The 16,428-nt window shown below is 34.9% G+C and overlaps 2 protein-coding genes across 2 annotated transcripts; both read left to right on the top strand.

The window, feature by feature from the left end:
• Nucleotides 1-272: 272 nt before the first annotated feature.
• il22 (interleukin 22) lies at nucleotides 273-2,830 on the top strand. Its single transcript, XM_079624446.1, has 5 exons — nucleotides 273-1,240; nucleotides 1,396-1,461; nucleotides 1,997-2,152; nucleotides 2,235-2,300; nucleotides 2,387-2,830. The coding sequence occupies exons 1-5, from the start codon at nucleotides 1,106-1,108 to the stop codon at nucleotides 2,471-2,473; spliced, it is 510 nt and encodes a 169-aa protein (XP_079480572.1). The 5' UTR covers nucleotides 273-1,105; the 3' UTR covers nucleotides 2,474-2,830.
• A 4,401-nt stretch (nucleotides 2,831-7,231) lies between these two features.
• il26 (interleukin 26) lies at nucleotides 7,232-10,584 on the top strand. The gene is made up of 5 exons (XM_079622898.1): nucleotides 7,232-7,448; nucleotides 7,530-7,583; nucleotides 8,184-8,333; nucleotides 8,474-8,563; nucleotides 9,719-10,584. The coding sequence occupies exons 1-5, from the start codon at nucleotides 7,302-7,304 to the stop codon at nucleotides 9,821-9,823; spliced, it is 546 nt and encodes a 181-aa protein (XP_079479024.1). The 5' UTR covers nucleotides 7,232-7,301; the 3' UTR covers nucleotides 9,824-10,584.
• Nucleotides 10,585-16,428: the final 5,844 nt, after the last annotated feature.

Here is a 16,428-nt window from a genome sequence, read left to right as displayed (position 1 = left end):
GTGTGTGTGTGTGTGTGTGTGTGTGTGTGTGTGTGTGTGTGTGTGTGTGTGTGTGTGTGTGTGTGTGTGTGTGTGTGTGTGTGTGTGTGTGTGTGTGTGTGTGTGTGTGTGTGTGTGTGTGTGTGTGTGTGTGTGTGTGTGTGTGTGTGTGTGTGTGTGTGTGTGTGTGTGTGTGTGTGTGTGTGTGTGTGTGTGTGTGTGTGTGTGTGTGTGTGTGTGTGTGTGTGCGTACATACCTCAGAGCCTAAATGTTCTTTTTAAATATATTTTTTTGAATAATTTAATAAATTATAGAACCTTTCGATATAACTTTTATGAATGACAATGTAAAAGTATCTATGTAAAAAGAATTTCGCAATGATACGATCCCTGAGAATTGTATCCCACGTCAGTAAATTACACAACTTTCATAAATTCATAAATACACAGAGTTTTTATGTCACTTTCGGCAATACATTGCACAGTTTGACGTAATGAATTCAATAAAATGCGCTCGTTCTTTTATTGCAGTGGTCCTTATTGTTCCTGTCACAGACGTTTGACAGCTTCCCCAAACATCCTGGCAGGATTTTTTTTTAGCAACATTTGGTTTATGATATAATATTTTCCCTGTCGCACTTGCATCTTTCAAACTCATAACATGCTGATCAGGAAAAAGGTTATTGAAAGATTACCTAGCAACATTAAGTGGAAATAACTTTATGTACATAATAAAGATTTTATTTTTGTCGCGCACTTATTAATACTATTCGTCAGTGAGGGAAATTCACAGGAAGCAGCTACTCTGTCCACTTCAGAACGCTTCCTCATTCTACGTCCTTATTGCAGCCTAATTATTGGAAGATTTATTTGTGTCAGATGAATTTCCGATGCAATCATAGCAGTCAGCGAATATGAAGCATGCACGGTTTCTCGGAGATCCGTTTGACCTGATAAACTTCAGGTGCAGGTTGGGTTATTACGCCAAAGGTAAACAGACAATACCACAATGACGTAGATCTGGGACAAAACTGGAGAACATAAAAGCTCTAGAGTCACAACTTGCACTCCAAATCTCGCCTGCGGAGGACATATATCACTGAATCCACCCCCGTCTACCTGCAATATGAAGTTCCTTACTCTGCTTGCTGTGATGTGCTGGTGCTTTGTGCACGGCCAGGCGATGCACCTCATGCGCCCGCGGCCCAAGCCTTTAGACAGCCCCGTCACCTGGAACGACCTCTATGTGATGACTGAACATGTACGTTTGAATGCCTCATCTATAATTGATATGTTATTTACATAAAATATCTATCATGTTTTAACTAATTTAATTTTTATGTAGATATGTAATTACATAGATATTTATTTATTTGAAAATACAATGTATAACATTATGCATATTAATCCTTGCAGGCTCAAAAGGAAGACAAAGACCACGAAACACGACTGCTTCCAGTTTTCTCCGAGGTTATGCTAAATGTATGTGTGATAATTAACTTTAAGTAATAATTGTGGTAATAATTATTTAGTAAGCAATCCACTGTTGACTGTTACTACCACTGGATACTGTACTTTTTCTAATTTTGAATTATATCTGTTAGATTCTAAAACATTATATGATCAATACGTTATGACAACATGTTTTTACATTGCTTTAACAATTTTCTATTTTTTTATAAGTTATAAAAGATTCAAGTCGTTTTTTGAAGTCAGTTTAATAACTTTGCAACTACATGTCAGCTGTTTTAGTTGACATTTTACACATGTACATGTCGACTTATTCCACTAACCCTAACCTAACAGTCTTCTAATCCTCTGAGAGTTAGTTGACATGTAGCTGCAAAGTTACTTTTAGTTAGTCTAAATTGTATTAAAGTGTTACTGTAGTATAACATAGGCTACTAAAACTTATTATGTTTTCCTAAAAGTCACCGTTCAGCTATTGTTGAGACTTAGATTTCTTACTAAACTATTATGGCATTAAACTAATACGTTATGATCATATCTGTTCTAGGAAGAGGGCACTTGTTGCATCAACACCATGATTCTGGATTACTATCTAAAGCACATCTTGCATGCAGATGATCATGAGCACGTTGATAAATACCCACAAATTCGTTTTGTGAGGTCTGATCTGCACAGGGTCTCACAAATTTTGAAACCATACTGTGTAAGTGTTTGAAACGGTTTGATATTTTTGACCAGCTGACCAACTGTTATGTGCTCTGTACTTAAACATTCTGTTTTTACAGAGAGACAGTGCAGAACATGTACAAGTCACGAAATACAAGGAGAGATTTAGTACCTTTGGACGTACTGTAAGTTGATGTTTTTGTTCAGTTTTAAATCAGTGAAAAATGTGTTGTTCTGCATGCCTTTAACATCCATTGTGTTTATTCTTCAGAGTTTGACACTAGCTCGTAACAAAGCAGTCGGAGAGACGATTATTCTCTTCCACTACCTTTTTGAATCCTGCTCTGCAAGAATGTGATTCTGAAACCCTCATCAGTATTGGATTTTTTCTTCTTTTTTTTCAGTATTCAAAGTATTATTTATTATGGATGTATTTATTTTAGATATTTATTGTATGTTATATGAAGTTTTACAAACGGCATGGGAACTGTGCTTTCATGCTATGTGTTTTAAGGTCACATTTGTGGCTGCTGTTGTGACTGACTTGGGCTAAACATCCTAAGACAGGCCACTACCAAGTAAATGCATTGTAAAAGCATTAAAAATAATAATAATAATAATTTAATAGATTTTGTTTTGCAATATATTAATTTATTTTTCTACATTCAGTATGAGATGTGTGTTTGTTTTTAAAATAAAATTTATATATTACTTATCTTACTTGTTTCTGCTTATTTCACAACATGCATATCCAAAGTTTGTCTTAATATCAAAGTGTTAGTCAGAACAACCCCATCATTCTTTCCCATATGTGTGTTAAGAGGGTTGCTGAAACCCCCTTAGTGAGCAAGACAATAATTTTAAGGAGATCAGCTATTTGATTTTGAAAGTAAATAAAATATTATTCAACAATGTATTGCAGTAACTTCACTTATATGGGTGGCTGTTAAATGGATAGTTCACTTTAAAATGAAAATTCTGTCATCGTTTACTCACCCTCAAGTTGTTTCAAACCTGTATGAATTTCTTTCTTCTGCTGAACACAAAGGAAGATATTTTGAAGAATGTCAGTAACCAAACAGTGATCTGGTCCCATTGGCTTCCATAGTAGAATAAATATATATACTATGGAAGTCAATGGGACCAGTAAACTGTTTGGTTACCGACATTCTTCAAAATATCTTCCTTTGTGTTCAGCAGAAGAAAGAAATTCATACAGGTTTGAAACAACTTGAGGGTGAGTAAATGATGACAGAATTTTCATTTTAAAGTGAACTATCCCTTTAACACATTTAGTTAACCCTAAAATGAAAATGCAATGGTAGAATTGAATAGAACGGTACCATGCAAAATGTATACGATATTGTTTGGTGAAAAAAAAAAAGATATATTTGTATCTAGGGAGAATTCAGGTAAGGTGGGTAATTTTAGCTTGGTTGTACTGTGCACAACGGGTTTACACTTTACAAGCATACAATGGTCTTTAATTAAAGAGACACTGTTTCTTTAAATGATGCAATATGACACTGGTGGGTGTGGCCACACCTCAGAGGAGGACTTGTGAAAGGTAGAAAACCCTTTGACAGGATTTTCATTTCTAACTTATAAGATTGCTTACTAAATATAAACAAATATTATTGTAACAGTTCATGTTTTGTTACCATTAACAGGGAGTAAATTGCAAAGCATAAAAAAATGTGTTGGTTTTCTTGTAACTTGTAAGGTGTTGAAATATTACTGGCCCACTTTGGCTGATTGTATCTCCTATAAGATTGTGCTAACCACTATATTTGCATTGTTTGTAGGGTAGGTTTGGGATTTGGATGTTAATAAGGCCTCAAACTATATGCACAATCTGATAGGTAGTGTAGCACAAATCATCAGAACATGGTAAAAGTATACATACATGACACACAATAATATTATGTGCCCAGAAAGCCGCGTCTCAGCTCATGAATACCGAATTGAATTCTCTTTCTACTTCTTGCACTTGAACTGACAATTTCAATTTCAAATATTTCAAAATGCCCATCTTGGTGAGTATCCTTGTACATAGTCGTTTCTTAAATGAAATTAAACAGTAGAGAAAGACAACACATCAGTAGCCTATGTATCAGTCGCCATATTGGATCCGTGCATTAGCTTTTAAAGTGACAGCAGGCTACCTACACTCTAAAAAATGCTGGGTTATTTCAAACCAATTTTGGGTTGAAACAACCCAGCATTTTTTATAGTGTAATATTCCTGCTGTCGTCTGTTTTTAATGTTAATCAAACAACAAAAGACAACTCACTGCTTTTGACTGAATATCTTTTGTAACTTAAATACAGATTAATCTACATTTAATATATACTGTGAAGACTATGTTTGTTTTACATTTGATTACATTTATGTACCTGAAAACTACCATTAGATCTGAAAAGGACAGTTTTTTTCCCCACTTGTATCTTTGTTATAGGCAGAGGGTGAACCAACTTTAGGGTAAGGCCATAAGGAGATGTGCTTCCTATCGTATATTTGTACGTTTTAATAGAATGTCATGAAATAGTTTCAAGTTACGTGTCGCCAAGCAACAACCTCCCAGTCCCAGCACACACTCTGTTTACTTAAATTTATATTTTTCACTGGTATCTAAAAATGTGAACCACTGGCCCAAACTCAATCCAACTTTTTGGTATGTTTTTCCCCCCAACAAACTCAACCCAATATTGAAAAAAAATTACAAATGCAAAGAAAATATAGGTGTCGGTATCAGCAAGTACCAAAAATCAAAGTCCTCACTGCCTTTATCCCACAATCCTGTGCTTTCCATTCCTTGACAGTTGAGTTAAAAAAATAAAGATAGCGTCTAAAAGTTGCGGTTGGTAGTCAGTTTGTCTGTTTTTGACCAACTTTTTCCACTTTTGATGTTTGTTTTTTTTAACAAGAACTATTATAGTAATTAAATATTTGATTAATCACCAAAGCTCACTTTATATTCATGATTTTGTATCATTAAACGCTGCCTCAGAATCCGGTCCAAAATCAGTTTCATAAGGTACCTTCGTGCCCAAATGCTACCTGCAAAGTCAAGTCAGCAGCCTATAAAGCGTTTTGATACATGCTTTTGTTTCAACTCAACTGAGATTCAATCCTGATTCAACTCAACTGAGCTGAGCAATTTAACTGAGACGGGCTAGTGGTCCGTCAATATATGCATGTTTTTGCCTACTGTCCATGCGCTGTCTCCGCGCTATTTCTCTCGTTTCAAGTGTTTTACAGGATGTGATTGGCTGTTCGCTACTGATGTCAAACTTTCATGTGCACGTGCTCCATAGTTATAAACAGGATCAAAGCCTGAGTTGACAGAAAAAAAATTGATGATCAGTGTCACACCAACAAAGCCTGAATGGATTGGTTTGGTTTGTTCAACTCGAAACTAATCCAGTAACCCTGCGTTGTTCATACCGCCCGGTTTCCGGTTTGGTTTATCTTCGTTTGTGTTTTTTTATATAAACTTTTCTGCAATTGAATTCTCGCACCTTCTCTTCCATGCTGCGTATAAGTATCAATTTATGATTGGCAATTTTTTGGCAAATATTTGTTAACATTTTACAGACCAGATAACTTTGAACAATATTATATTAATGTCACTGAAAGGTTTGGTCATAGATTTGAGAGAACTTTGCCAGAAAGTTTCTTCAAATGTTCCCTAGCTGGGGTAAAACACATTTTAATATTCGTTTGTCTGAACAATTCTCTGATGCCCTCTTTGCGCATGCACAATCATAATTGCATCACCCAACAACAACAACAAAAGGTTTGCATACTAAGCCCTCCATTCTATAGGTATGATGAATTGGGAAATTCCCAGGAAGTGCATAACTGTTGGATACTTTACAAAACCTTTCAAATATTTCAAAACTTTAGCATGACCAATTTGTAAGGCAAACATACGAAAAATGGCGGAATCCACTGCATAATGACAGGCTTGGGAATTTACAGGCTCATATTTCCTCATGTCTATTGTTTGACATGCATAACATGCACGCACATTACGCAGACTGACAAGAGTGAAAGTTGTTCAAGGAGCTGGGGTTATTTTTAGCTTTAACCTCTGATTTTATCAGATCTTGTGGTTGAAGTCGAGTAGTAGTGATATTGGGAAGCTTTTTTCTCCCTTTCATTCACACTGAATCATGATTCAACTCAACTGAGCTGAGCCATTTAACTGAGATGGGCTAGTGGTCCGTCAACAAATGCATGTTTTTAGCGTTTAACTTCTTTCCCCCTCTGACTCAACTGTTCATTGTAACAGTTTGCCTTTGAATGGTTTGATCGGTATTTATATATTGCGGCAGCTCTTGAGAATGCTTTCTGGGTCAGGTTAAGGTCTTTTGCTGAGTTTTGTAGGTGCTGACCTGGTTTGAGAAGGTGGTTAAGCCCTCTGGAAGAGGGGGTTATACTTTGTCATGGTAAAATGTGTTTCAGTAAATGTCGACAATCACCTAGGTAGTCACTAACCTCTGGCCCAAATGTCTGACATCATTTTAAATAGGGCCTAATTAAATTGTCTTAAATAATGAATTAGATTTTTTTGTCTTAAACCACAAACTTAAGTTTTTATATATATATATATATATATATATATATATATATATATATATATATATATATATATATATATATATATACACACACACACATACACACATATAACTTAAGTATAGGGTGAATTCAGGGTCATTGCGACACTTTTTGCCATTGTGATGACTTGCAAAAACTAAGAATATTCTTCTATAACACTGACATCATCATTTTTGTGTTCCGTATGTTTCATAAATTCTCACAGATATTTTTCCAATAGCTAAACAGTTTCAAGACACACTATTCACATCAAAGGAAACACTGTAGGTTTGAATGCATTGCAACACATTTAACGCTCTCGCAACCTAGATTTCATCGTCCAGTAATCAATATGCGAGAGGCTTTCGTCACTACAATAAAAAAAAACACATCAGCCAGCAGGTGACTGAACTAAAAAGGAAAACTGACAAAAACTTGTGATGAGTGGGGATTTTTTTTTTTTTTACAAAGTATGGAGCTATAAAAGCTATGAATGTCACTGGTTGTTGAAAGCACACTGAGCCACTGTACTGTACAGACTGTGCAATACAATTTTCAGCCCTCTCTGAAACCGAACCAGGATGCGGATCGTAACCTTGCTCGCCCTCTGTGCTGTCCTGTGCTGCTCTCAAGGCCATATGCAGGAAGAGTGCCTGAAAGAGAGGATCCCGCTGCATATGATCAAAGAAATGATCAAGACTTCAAAATTCATCCGGGAACCTCTAGATGTAAGTATTCTGATTCATACAGTAACGATATGTGCATTTAAGAGGGTGACATGCATCACAAATGTTATTTTGTTGTTGCAGAGGGACAATAAACCCTTCCATCGGATATTAGGACAACTTAAAAACTGCTACAAGGTAAGATAATTGTGCATTATTTACCTATACACCTGAACTGAAACTTCATAGCTATTTTAAAAAAAAAACTATACATAATACAAGTATTTGTTTACATATTTCAAAATATATGTATATACTTTTATATATACATGTTATATATATATATATATAAATGCACACACATTTTATGTATTATGTATACATATATTATTATTTATTATGTTTACATTTGTGTGTGTGTGTGTGTTTCTGCAAAATTATGCAAAAATTTGCCTTTTTGGAGGGCATGTTGTCACAATATATGGAGAAAGTCACAATACAAACTTGCTGTTAGAAGTAAAATCCTTAAAACAATGAATGAAAGTTAAACAATTAATGAAAGTTAAACAAATTGGATAAAGATATATATATACATGTTAAAATTTCAAACAACAGCGATCAATATATTAATAAGTTAACAGTTAATAAATTGTATTACAAATAAACCAATTTGCCCCAACATCACTTTTAACTCTTTGTGCTCCTGTGACAACTAGCCCTGGTCTTCCCTATTCATTTGCCATTCAGAATAACAAAATACGTTGGGTAAAATAAAATAAACTGTTCTGCACACCTCAGAAACGGAAACTGAACGTCGCTGACTTAAAACGCATCCTGGAAATCTATGATGAACATGTGTTCCAAAAGTTGTGGAAGAATAACGCTCATCAGTCGACAAAAATGTTTCTGGAATTTTTCAAAAGGCTGAAGGGCAACATGGAGTCATGTGTAAGTAAGACATCACTAACATTTACCACTTAGTAAATATACTTGTTGAAAGTTATTAAAACTAAAAGGCAATAACAGATGATTTATGTTGCCATAAACAAACAAAAATTTTCATGGCCATTTTTTTTTTACTGGTTTAGTTTTCCTTGACACCGGAGACTGAAGGCAAACGAACTCTGTCATTATGCGCACGAGAGAAACTTAAAAAAATTGAGGACACTTTTATGATGGTAAGAGACATTACTTTATTATCTGATTGCACCCTTTGCCTTATTAGAAGTTTACTTGTGCTTAGTTTATTTAGTGTGCTAAATGATCAAGTCAGGGGCCAATGCCAATACCAATAACTTTAGTTGGGTGGCTGGATAATACAATTTAGGCTAGTTAAAGCGATTAAGATTATAACACATACACATATTTACTTAAAATTCACATTCAAAATATTTGTAAACCAATTGTGCGTTAAACACAAATCGATAGTTGGTGGATCGGTCAAGTGGCCACAGTAATCAGCCAATGTCAGGCATCTCAAAATTATCAAATATAAGATAGATGAAGAATATTGTTAGAGAGGGGCCAATGGCGTATATAATAATTTATAAAAAAATATAAAAAAATGCAATTCGCACATTTAGTGACTTGATTACAAATCTTATACAATGAGTGTTTTTTTTCACTACTCATATAGGCTAATATATATAAAAAAGTAATCTGCACAATCAAATAGCGTAACCACCATGCAAAAGAAACAAAACATAAAACAGGATATGATATCATGGAGAGGACCCCTGCAGACCCTCATTATATATAATTTATCTCTTATAAATATCAGATAATTTGTAGTGCTGTCAGATCGATTAATCGCATCTAACATAAAAGTTTGTAAATATATATATGTGTGCGTGTGTGTGTGTATATACATATACAGTATATATATACAAATATATATATATATATATATACACACAAATATATATATATATATATATATATATACTTATATGTAATTAATCACGATTAATCGATCTGACAGCACTAATAATTTGACTTTTTTTGACAAGAAAAGTTTAGTTAAGGTTGTAAAATATCATGTAGAGTGACTCCTGAAAAATATAATATTTATTAATTAATAATTTATGATATTTGTTAGATGGATGGATGGATAGATAGATAGATAGATAGATAGATAGATAGATAGATAGATAGATAGATAGATAGATAGATAGATAGATAGATAGATAGATAGATAGATAGATAGATAGATAGATAGATAGATATTTTCACTTTTCTTTGTCGTGGATACTCATCACTGACCCAGAAGCCTACTCTATCTATGGCTATTACATTGTGATTTATGAGTTCTCCTCTCTGTTTTTCATACACAGCCTGAGCCAGGAGTTCAAATTAAAGCAATGAGAGAGTTTCACAATGTTTTGGTCTGGATCAGTTTATCCATGGATAGAAGCAGAACGCACAAGAAGATCCAGTAGTTCTCCGCACTGGCACAGAGGAACTCAGGATGCAGTAGGAGTCAAACACATTTGTATCACTATCACTATCCAGACACACACACTGCAGTGGAGGAACCAGGCTCAATTAATACACACAAAACACAGTGGCTTGAGTCATTAAAAACATGAAAGGCTCACTGTTTCACTGAACAAGCCAAATTCTAGTTGAATCCAATACATCTCAGGGAAGCTATGAGCATTTTTTTTTTACATAGCAAAAAGACTCGATGCTTACATGCACTGGTTAGACAAGCCAAGGATACGGATATTTTGCATTAACATTTCGGTAACTTGGCATTATGAAGAGCAATCTGTATGCTTATTAAAACGAAATGCATAAAGAATACAGTATGATATAGTTTAGAATAATTGAAGGCATATTTATAGTATTTTTGTGATTGTTCATTTTCAAATGCATAATTTATTTTTGTGTTTTATTTGTTTGTATTTTTGTTTATTACTTGTAAAGTATTATTTGAGCAGTTTGAAATGTTATAGGGGAAATGAGAGATCTTAAAAATATCTAATATTTATTTGATTAAGTTATGATCAGGCACTATATGCAGGCCTTACATTCTCTCAACTGCCAACTCAAATTCTTCTCCCAAAAGAGAAAAAAAGGTGCGAGTATTCTGTGTGATAAGTGTCATAAATGAACACGGTTAGCCGTGTTGTGCATTGCTGTTTGTGATTGAATATTGTTTGTGAACCTTGCAATTAAATAAAGTTTAAATCAGCTTGAGAGGTTCCCATTGTGCTTGTCTTGTTTCCATGACAAAAGCTTTTCAATGGCGCTCCGGCGACTGTAAATGATATAGCTTTCGGACGGGTGGTGTTCGGTTGCCTCTAATTACTGTTCAGAGTGCTAAATGTAACTAACTTTACATGGTCAACAACAGTATCAAAGCACTGCACATAAGGACTGCACACTTAGTTGGCAGAACTTGGCAAACAAGAAGACAGAATCGTACAGACACTGTATTATTCGCCGAGTCACTTTAGATTTTAGACTGCACTATTGGCTCCCTCTCGTGGCTCATATTTAGGTATTGCGCTCTCTGCTGAAGTAGATTATTTGCCAACTGTGGTACTAGGCACAGAAGGCTATGAGCCTTAACATTTTAGTTCAATAATAATCACATAATGATCAAAAGTTTATAATATATTCTTACTCAAAATAGGCTATTGCACAATAACCAAGACTATTTAGTCTGCAATCATGTTTATAATACTTAAAAAAAAAAATGTGACTAATTTTTTTATTTGTCAAACAATTGTAACCAATACCAATGCAAACTCTACCATCACTGTCACTGTACACAGTTGCAGTTCCTGGAAGTTGTAGCACTGTGAAGCGCGACCACAAACGTCTCTCTCGCATCGCCACCAAACAACCCAACCTATGCTCAGTTCTGGTGCAACGAAAGGGCGAGGGCATGCATATGCACACACACACACACACACACACACACACACACACACACACACACACACACACACACACACACACACACACACACACACACACACACACACACACACACACACACACAGAGAGAGAGAGAGAGAGAGAGAGAGAGAGAGAGAGAGAGAGAGAGAGAGAGAGAGAGAGAGAGAGAGAGAGAGAGAGAGAGAGAGAGAGAGAGAGAGAGAGACGGTTGTCTTTCTTAGACACAAAAGCTCCAATAAACAACTGCTGCAAATGCTGGTTATCAAAACTGCAAGCTTGGAGTTTCAAGAGGTTGCCTATTGAAGTTTATACTCACAACTACAAGTCCTTGTAGTTAGACACATTTACCTGTTAGAATCAATAAAGAATGTGTACTTAACTTAAACATGTACACTTATCACTGTGAAACGACAGTTATAAGAGATAAAGAGATAGTTATAAGAATGTCCAAGCTGCATACAAGTATAAAATGACATGATGCTGAGTAAATTATAACTTTTTTTGGGGGGGGTGAACTACTGTATCTCTTTAAAGTGAAAATTAAATCATAATTTACTCACCCTGGTGTTGTTCTAATGCCGTAAACCGTTCTTTCTTTAATGGACCACAATAAAAAATAAATAAATAAAAGCTTGTACTCGTCCATATAATGGCAGTAAATAGCGACCAGCATCAAACTTTTAAAAAAAAAGACGCAAATGTGTCACAGAATGATCCCATGTGACACGTGCCATGAATCCCAAGTTTTCTGGGCGATAGGTTTAGGTAGAAAACAAACTATGATGTAATGTAACCTTCTGCACGGCTATGTGACGTGTGCATACGTGAGACTATTAGCGTGAGCCATGTATTTCATGTCACGTAAGCTATTTATTAACCTTGATTTCTCACTGCTTTTTCAGGGCCTCTCGGAGTGAACTGCGGCAATTAAAAAATTCTCCTTTTGTGAACCGAAAAAGGGCATACGGCATTAAAACAACACCAGGGTGAGTGAATGATGACTTCCTTCTCATTTTAGGGTGAACTATCCCTTTGAGTTTTGATACATTTTCTTCAATACAATATCCACAAATTAGTCTGTAAGCTTTGTAGTGACTTAATAAAGAAATAAAATTAAGAAAATAAAAACTATTATATGAATCGTAAACGTCAAACCATTATCACAAATTCTGCTCTCCCAGTAACTTTAGCATAAAACTCATTTCACCATAAATGCTTACGTAAATGTAAATTGTAAATTGCCACCTCAAATCCTCCTTACAAAAGAGGAAAAAAGGGGTGAGTGAGAAGTCGAATGAATTGTGACTCCAGTGCTCAGAAGCAGCAGTGCTAACCTGACCACAGCATGCTCACTGGAAACTCACAGTTAAGCTGCTACGCAGATGGAGAGGCTGCGGAGGAAGCAGTTAGGTCATTGACTCAGTGACTCAGTCTATTATACAGCTAAATCACTCTCTTTTCCAATAAGGAGTGGAGACTGGAGAGTCCTTGACTGAACTCTTTTTGCTCAGTTTCTCTATGGATGGCTGTCCAATACTTAGGCTACGTTTTTAAAACATATACTTCTCAGTCAATATAAATGAGCGGAATCACATCTGATAAAACGACATGGTTAAACCTCGCAGTGACACAGTTTCATTCTATCTTGGCTTTCGGGTGGTAAATCTTGGGGTCGGATGTGTATTGTGTGTCACAGTCGCAGAAATGCCCACTTGGTGAAACTATTGAGGTCTGATTGGCTGGTGGTTTTAGTGATTATTGTTTAAAATAGCTTAAAACGTTACAATATTCTGTCATTAATGATTTATAGGCCCTACACACAACAAATGAGTAACACAATATTCATTAATCATTACTAGTAGGTTAGCATGATCTTCACTTTAGAATGAATTATGCATTATTTACATTAATTTTGAAACTGTATATAGTTTCTTAGTTGTTCTCTGGTAGACATGACATTTTTTTAGTTATTGATTAGCTAATAGAATAAACTACTGCATTCTGCTTTGTGCTATTACTTACTAATTTGTTAATCATATAGTTTATACTTAGTTAATATATTTACTAAAATGTATATTGCATTACATATTTGTTCATGTGAAGTTATTTATTAATTACTGAACAGTAATTATAAAGTGTTACTGAATTTTTAAACAATTAAAACCACCAGCCAATCGGACCACAAAAAGTTTCCATAGTTTCCACTATTCCACTTAATAGTAGTTACTAGAATGCAACTCATGTGTTCCTGCGAAGTTGTTTATTAATGACGGAACAGTATTCTTAAATGTTTCCCTTTTCATTGAACTTACATTACTTTTCTGAGACATTTTTATACTCACATCCAGCTGCTCCCAAAGTGATTTCTACTAGTGGATGTATGTAAGTTCATTAAGCATAGTGCATCACATTTGCTGTATGAACATGATCCACAAATTGACAATCAGAAAATGTATTTTTTGTCATCATTTATACAACATATCTTGTTTTATTATTTGAAACCTAAAATATACCACTTGAACCAAATTCCCTTTTAAGGAAAGTCATATGGCGGCCATATTCGCAACACTTCCGGCCAGCTATTTGGGCACCCCAAGATCAAGTCCTATCTACTAATGGGGGAAACCTGAAATCTCAAAAACTGCTTGCCTAACTCACAATTAAATAACATATTTCAAATCAGCAACAAAATCTGCCTTGAACTGTCCCATAAATGTTGTTTCTTATGCTCAAATAACATTTTCATATAACATTTTCAGGCTGGACCAGCCAATGCACATGTGCAGTCTTCATCGCGTATCTCAGATCTCAGGTATCTTCTAAAGCAACTGGAGCTACTGTCTGAATAGGTATAGCCTACTACATTTGAATTTGAATCCACTTTGTGGCTGTTAAAAAGTACGCTCTAGTATGAATATGTGTAGTATGAATGAAATTCAGACCATGTTGTTACTGTCACGTAACCTACTAGTGTCAGTTGCATTGCTTCACTTCCATTCACAAATCCCCTCCCTTGGCCTTATGGGATAGTGAAGTGTCCATCGAATACACACTTCAGAATCTCGCCAGAAGTAGTTCTGGGTACTTTTCACCTACTGTTTTCTAATACTGTAAATTCTTTAGGCGTACTGTTTATTTGAATACTATGGAAGTATTTGATTTTGAATGTTAGGTTAAATGTTCTGCAGTGTATGTGGGCCTATAAATTATCATGCAATCAGATGTGCACAAAAAAAAAAAAAAAGTAAAAAAAAAGTATCTATAGTGACATTTTTGTATGCACAAGGAGTCTGACAACAGCCGGTATGCTGTAGATCTAATCTCACCATCATTGAGTCCATCTGTGATACATGAACAAAAAAGAAAAAACTGAGACAGACTAAATGCGGAAGAACTGCGGAAACGTCTCCAAGACGCTTGAAGTAAGATGGTGAGATCAGATCTCTGTGTGGTGCATACCGGATGTTGTCAGACTCCTTGAATCTTACTGGATTAGATTATTAACTGCATTGTTACAATTAATGGCAAAATGAATGTTTGGAAATGTAAACTGATATTTCCTACTGACATACTACAGCAAAATATAAACAACATGGCTTAAAACCGTAGAAATATACACACTCAAAAGTGGCATTTAGTTCAGAGTCACCCTACACTCTTCTATAAACGAGTTTTGTCTTTCGAGGAATGACTTTGCTACTACTTGCATTTTCAGTCCATCTGACAAATGTGACACATCCTGGACCCTTAAAATAGTTTCATCTGCTGCTTAAATCTTAATTAGCCACTTTCAGTGTTGCCAATTACTGATGCCAGATAGCATTTCATTATTTCATTCTTTCCAATCCATTTATCCCATTTATTCACAGTGGTTTTAAGTGCAGAGACAAGCACGTCAATGATTTCTGAGATTCAGATTCAGAGAACTGATGTTGCTACACCACAGCATGTCTCAGGGAATTCCACTGAAGAAAAAAAAAACTATGTGGCCACAGGCAGTAAAGTGTAAATTAAGAAAATTTACATCACCAGAGATCAACCACCAATTCTATAGAAATGAGAGGATTGCATGATGCAGCACAATGCAATTTGACTTTTGTCAGACACTATTAAGTCACTTATTGCATTGAAGTTGAATATTTTATCCTTGAATCCTTAACCTTGGCATTTTGAGTACCATGCATTGCTGTTTGAGCTACAGAAACACCATAACATTTGCAAATGATTTAAAATAGGAGTTTGAACTGACTTCAGATGGATGGGAAATCATAAAAATGTCTGATATTACCAAATGTGCCCATTGTATGGAATCCCAGGTTTGAATGAAAGGAAAAATCATGATTAGGACTCATAATTATGAGATACAAAGTCATTATTATGAGATAAAAGTTACAATTTTATTTTAATTTTGACTTATATATCATAATTATGACTTATGGATTATTCTGATTACCAAAGCATTTTTTAAAGTATGTTGCAGAAATTGGCTTCTTTACATCAATGGTATACTTTTATAACACAACAAACATGTTGGCCATTATTTATTAGATATAAAAAACACACCCACTAACATGTTTAATGTTCTAAAAGGATAAATATAACATGTGATAGTGATGCAAATTTCAGTTTGCTGAGTCATAGTTCCCCTCAACCAGTTTCTAGAAGGTTTGTTGGGTGACTTGCGACCATGGTAACATTCAATAAACACCATATGAATACCATATCATATGAATCCTTGTAATACAAGCTTTATAAAAAAAAGTAGCCAACAACAACCCCAAAACCAAAAGGGCATCACCTGCCCCAGTCAATTATTTATCCCACTGGACTTAACAAAACTAATAACATTACAATATTTCCATTAAATTATGTCTTGTGTAATAGTGAATTCAGGTTGATTGGGACACTTTTTCCATTTCATTCATTCCATTCCTAAGCATCCTGAATTCACCCCTATAAAAATGAAAATATATATATAAAAAGATGTTCAAACAAGTAAAACTTTGAAATTAAAATAAATAAATACAGTTTAAGAATAAAAGGTGTCATTTAAAAGCTGGCTGGCTAAAATCTTGCATGAACTAGTATAAAAAGCATCCATGGAATTGTCCATTTAAATTCAAGCTAGCAATAC

The sequence above is a fragment of the Phoxinus phoxinus genome (genome assembly GCF_949152265.1).
Source record: "Phoxinus phoxinus genome assembly, chromosome: 9".
In the NCBI taxonomy this organism is placed as follows: Eukaryota; Metazoa; Chordata; class Actinopteri; order Cypriniformes; family Leuciscidae; genus Phoxinus; species Phoxinus phoxinus.
Note: the sequence above shows the minus strand (reverse complement) of the source record. Positions and strands in the feature narration are given on the sequence as shown.